This window comes from Poecilia reticulata, linkage group LG17 (genome assembly GCF_000633615.1).
Source record: "Poecilia reticulata strain Guanapo linkage group LG17, Guppy_female_1.0+MT, whole genome shotgun sequence".
NCBI lineage: Eukaryota > Metazoa > Chordata > Actinopteri > Cyprinodontiformes > Poeciliidae > Poecilia > Poecilia reticulata.
In genome coordinates, this window is record NC_024347.1 from 28,430,451 (window position 1) to 28,435,125 (window position 4,675).

A 4,675-nucleotide genomic window follows, 5' to 3' on the forward strand; every position below is an offset into this window, starting at 1 on the left:
TGATTTTAGCTACCAGTAGCAGGAGAACGGAGCTGCGCCAAGAAGCTAACAGAAGCTACAAACACTGAATAGAAGAAGAAGAGCTGCCATGGATACAGTTGCAGCCAAACATGATTTAATGTTACACAATACAATAAATCATGTACATTTACATTTAAGGTGTAAAGTTTACCTTCGACCAAACGCCCCCCAAAGGCATCCCAGCGCCCCCCTTTTGTAAAAATGTCCGCCAGCGCCCCCTGCCGTCCTCTGAACGCCCCCTGGGGGGCGGTACCGCCCAGGTTGAGAACCACTACTCTAATGTTTAAGAAAACAGACAATTCTGTCAACCATGGAAACCCAAAGACGTTATACAATGACTGACAGGTTTCCGTGGTAACCACAGGACTGAGGCTGGCCTAGTCAAAGTGTTCAATGACATGAATACAGACTGTGGAAGAACCACAGTGCAGGTTCTGGTTCTGTTGGACCTCAGTGTTGAACATGACACATCACTGAACGGCTGGAGAGCTGGTAGGGTGCTCTGGTTCCGGGTCTTGACTGGTTCTAGGGCTGGACTGGTTCCGGTTCTGGACCGGTTACGGTTCTGGATCGGTTCCGGGGTTGGACTGGTTCCAGTCCTACAGAAAAAAACTGGGATTTCTTTGTTTGAACAGGAAGCTTCTCATTGAAGAGGTCAGAGGTCACAGTGGGCTTCCCCAAAGCTCAGACCTACAACCTCTTATATCTATAAGCTCCCACTGGCTCAGGTTAAAACAGGAAATCAGACCAGTTACCATGACAACGCAGATGCTACTCAGCTCTACATTACGATGTCTCCAGGTGACCTTTGACCTGACATTTATGGAGGAGTTTTGATTAAATGTATGAGGTTGTTGATCTGTTTTTTGGTTTTCTGTGATTGTAACTGATCTGAGCATGCATCAATAAAAGGCAGCTGTGGCGTCTCTAGTGTTGTTCGCTGCCGATTCACACCAAGTAGAGATATGTTTCTCTGCCATAAACTGGTTATTGTTTCTTTAAAATGGCTTTTGTGTTCAAGGAGGCAAACTCCAAATTTCTATCTTGGTTTATCTAAACAATCAGAAAAACAAGAATTGAGGTCAGGAGAACATTAACTGTTTTACTAAATCAGCTTCAATCAGCTGGAAGGGGAATTTAAATCCATCCTTTTGGACTAAATCACTGAATCTTAACCATCTCCTGCTGGACATGCAGACTGGGTAACTTTTTTTCTTAGATTTGAAACAAGCAGAGTTTGTAACATCTGATCCATCCAAACCTGCTTTCTCTCCACCAGGGGGCGACATGCTCCAGCAGGCGGCGCTCTCCTTGTGCTCTGTGTTCCAGCATTGTGTCAATAAGAAGTGGTGCTGTGAAGAGAACAACAGTCAGACTGAATGTTGAACATCAGCTGCTTTCTCCTGCTGGTTTAAACCTTGTTGGACAGATGGAACATTGGCTGTGGATTATTCTGGCTGCTCTTTTCTCTGGTAAGATACAAAGATCAACATGTTTCCTCTGCATGGAGGAGAAGTCTGGAAAGCTGCTGATTGTTCTCCTTTAATCAATCATCTCTATTGATCCATCTCTTCCTCTGCATGTTCTGTTCTTCCCCAGAGTGTAAAGGAGACTCAGTGAAGCAGACAGAAGGAGAAGTTGTTGCTGCTGCAGGAGAAACTCAGATTCTGGGATGTACTTATGAGACCATCTCTGTGACGCCTACATTGTTCTGGTACAAGCTGGAGGAAAACAGTTTTCCACAGTACATGCTGAAGCAACAAACATCGACGATATATAAAGCTCCAGATTTCAACAGCAGCAGATTTGATGCTGACCTCAAAAAAACCATCAAAACCTTCAACCTGACGATCCAGGATCTCCGTCCGTCAGACTCTGCTGTGTACTACTGCGCTCTGCAGCCCACAGTGACAGGAAACACCAGAACCCTGTACAAAAACCTGCAGTACNAGTGTAAAGGAGACTCAGTGAAGCAGACAGAAGGAGAAGTTGTTGCTGCTGCAGGAGAAACTCAGATTCTGGGATGTACTTATGAGACCATCTCTGTGACGCCTACATTGTTCTGGTACAAGCTGGAGGAAAACAGTTTTCCACAGTACATGCTGAAGCAACAAACATCGACGATATATAAAGCTCCAGATTTCAACAGCAGCAGATTTGATGCTGACCTCAAAAAAACCATCAAAACCTTCAACCTGACGATCCAGGATCTCCGTCCGTCAGACTCTGCTGTGTACTACTGCGCTCTGCAGCCCACAGTGACAGGAAACACCAGAACCCTGTACAAAAACCTGCAGTACTCCACAGCGGCCACTAGAGGGCCTCACTCCCTGTTAAACCACTAAAACCTGCAGTACTCCACAGCGGCCACTAGAGGGCTTCAAACATCAGGTCACATTAAGATGAGGTGCAGCTGCTGGAGCCAAACTAACCTGAAGCAGCAGCATCTCCACCTGGTTCCTGTCCAGCAGTTCAAACTGGGAGAAGTCAGTGGAAACCAGTGGAACCAGTTAGTAAACCCCCTGGTGTGTCGGAGATAAACTTCCATATATTTAGTTGTTTCAACTCCACTGATACTAACACTGACACTGATAATCGATACTATGATCCAACAGTCTGAATGTTTCTTTATAACAAACATCTGTGAAGGTTTTTGCTTAAAACAATTGAAGGAGTTTTATTCTGAAGAGCTCCTGACAGTCTGATCCTGTTCCTGTAAATCAGCTGCTGTTACCGACTGAAGACACTTATCAGCCTGGAACCTCGCAGCTCAGCGCTGCTGCTGCCATGTTGTAACCAATGAAGCTCCACCATTGCAACCTTGTTGCCATCATCTAGCAGACTGATGAAATACGGAGGCCATAAACGGCCAAACGTGGTAAAAAGCTTCAATCCAACATGGCCGACTTACTGCCTGTTTCTTGCAGATCATTTCTGCAGGAGTTTTCTGTACGTCTGAAAGTTGTCCAAGTGTACCAAACTTCATAGGTGTCCAATAAAAGGTCAATATCTGAATGTTGCCAGGGGGCGCTGTTCAGCTGTTCCTGTTTTTTCACACGACTGATGCATCTGCAAAATTCAGGTTGTTTTCATATGTTTAGGCCTCCAAATAGAAAACTGATTTAACAGAATGATAATAAAGGCTGCAGTCCTTTATAAAAAGAAAATACTTTTTCTGATGAGTATTTTAAAAGCTTTTAGCACAACACAGATCCACTGATTGACCCAAACGTTGCTGTTTTCTGCTTGGCTTCGCTGACCTTGGTGACCTCTGCATCTGGTCAGGTCTATGAACTGGGATCGTCTCCCAGAGCAGCTGCAGCTGATGAACGTCAGACTCACTTGTTGATTTGGGAACTTTTTCATGTCAACTGAAACTTTGGACTCGTTCCTCCGTCTCTGGGAGGCAGAAGATTCTCTGCTCTCCATCCACTTCATTCAAGGAACGACATTCATAAAGCAGAACATCAGGAAAAACTGAAATGATAATTTGGGAATTTAAACTACGCCAAAGTTTTCATAAACTCATCAAAATCAAACCATCAAACAGGAGAAAATATTCTTTAACACAGACCTGAAACATTCAGCAGGACAGCCGTAGTAAGAAAAGTTAGTAGTTCATCAACAAACTGTGGGTTTTATCCAGATTAAACCCAGAGTATTATAAGCCTGGCAGCCCGCCATGCTTTACTTGCCCCCACCAGGCTAAGCGTTGCTTCTTTTTATTTTTATAAAAATAACTGGAAAATGTTTAAATAACGTGTAATTTTTATTTATTTTTTTAATCTTAAAGTGTCTCTGTTGTTCTGAGTGTTTCACTCGTGGAGCAGATTTATTCCTAAAATATGGATTTATAGTTTATGCATTGAGCCGGCAGAGCGGATCTATTGCACAGCCGGCGCCTCTGTATGCAGCTACTGCAGCTGCTGCTGCTGCTGCTGCTGCAGCTGCTGCTGCTGCTGCTGCATTTAATTGTCTCAATAGAGTTTTATTCAATTAAAAGCATAGAAAAACAGATCAGCATCACACCAAACCATCAAGAAGTCCAAACAATAAACAGACATTAATTACCTGAGAAATGTAGAAAAATGAACTAAATACAAAAAAATATCCTAATGAATTAGAATATAATTTTAAAAGCTTTATGTATGAATATCATCTTTAGCCAGTAATTCCATAATATCCTAAATACTAGTTTAGTTTTCTGAAGGTTTTAGTTTTCTGACCTCAAACACCAGAGAATCTGACCTGGCAGGAAACAGACAGGTTTTCTCTCCCATCCTGTTTTTTCCATTACTTTTGTTTTTGTGAACTGCCCAGCACAGCACATCTGTTTCCTCTGATAGGAGACGACATTCTCTGCTGAAGGCCCTTTTTCTAAACCCTGTTAGTGATTTTATGTCCGTTATGAAAATCAGTCGTCATTTAATCATTATCCAAATCTACCTCAATTAAAATATACTCAAAATATTCATGCTCTAACATTTCACATGCACCAAGGTTAACTGTTGCTAAAGCTAATATAATCAAACTTCACCCCAACTACATATAGTGAAGTTCAAACACTAGCATGTTTTAAATGTATTTTCCTGACACAAGGTAGGACTTTAAACACCACTCTGGTTAGCTCTGGTTGTGCAGCTCTATGTGAATC

The 4,675-nt window shown here is 42.7% G+C and overlaps 1 protein-coding gene across 1 annotated transcript; it reads left to right on the top strand.

Moving 5' to 3' along the window:
• The first annotated feature begins 614 nt into the window (after nt 1-614).
• Nucleotides 615-2,369, top strand: LOC103479965 (uncharacterized). Its single transcript, XM_008434683.2, has 2 exons — nt 615-1,493; nt 1,621-2,369. Exons 1-2 carry the CDS (start codon nt 1,451-1,453, stop codon nt 2,364-2,366), a joined length of 789 nt encoding a protein of 262 aa, XP_008432905.1. The 5' UTR covers nt 615-1,450; the 3' UTR covers nt 2,367-2,369.
• Nucleotides 2,370-4,675: the final 2,306 nt, after the last annotated feature.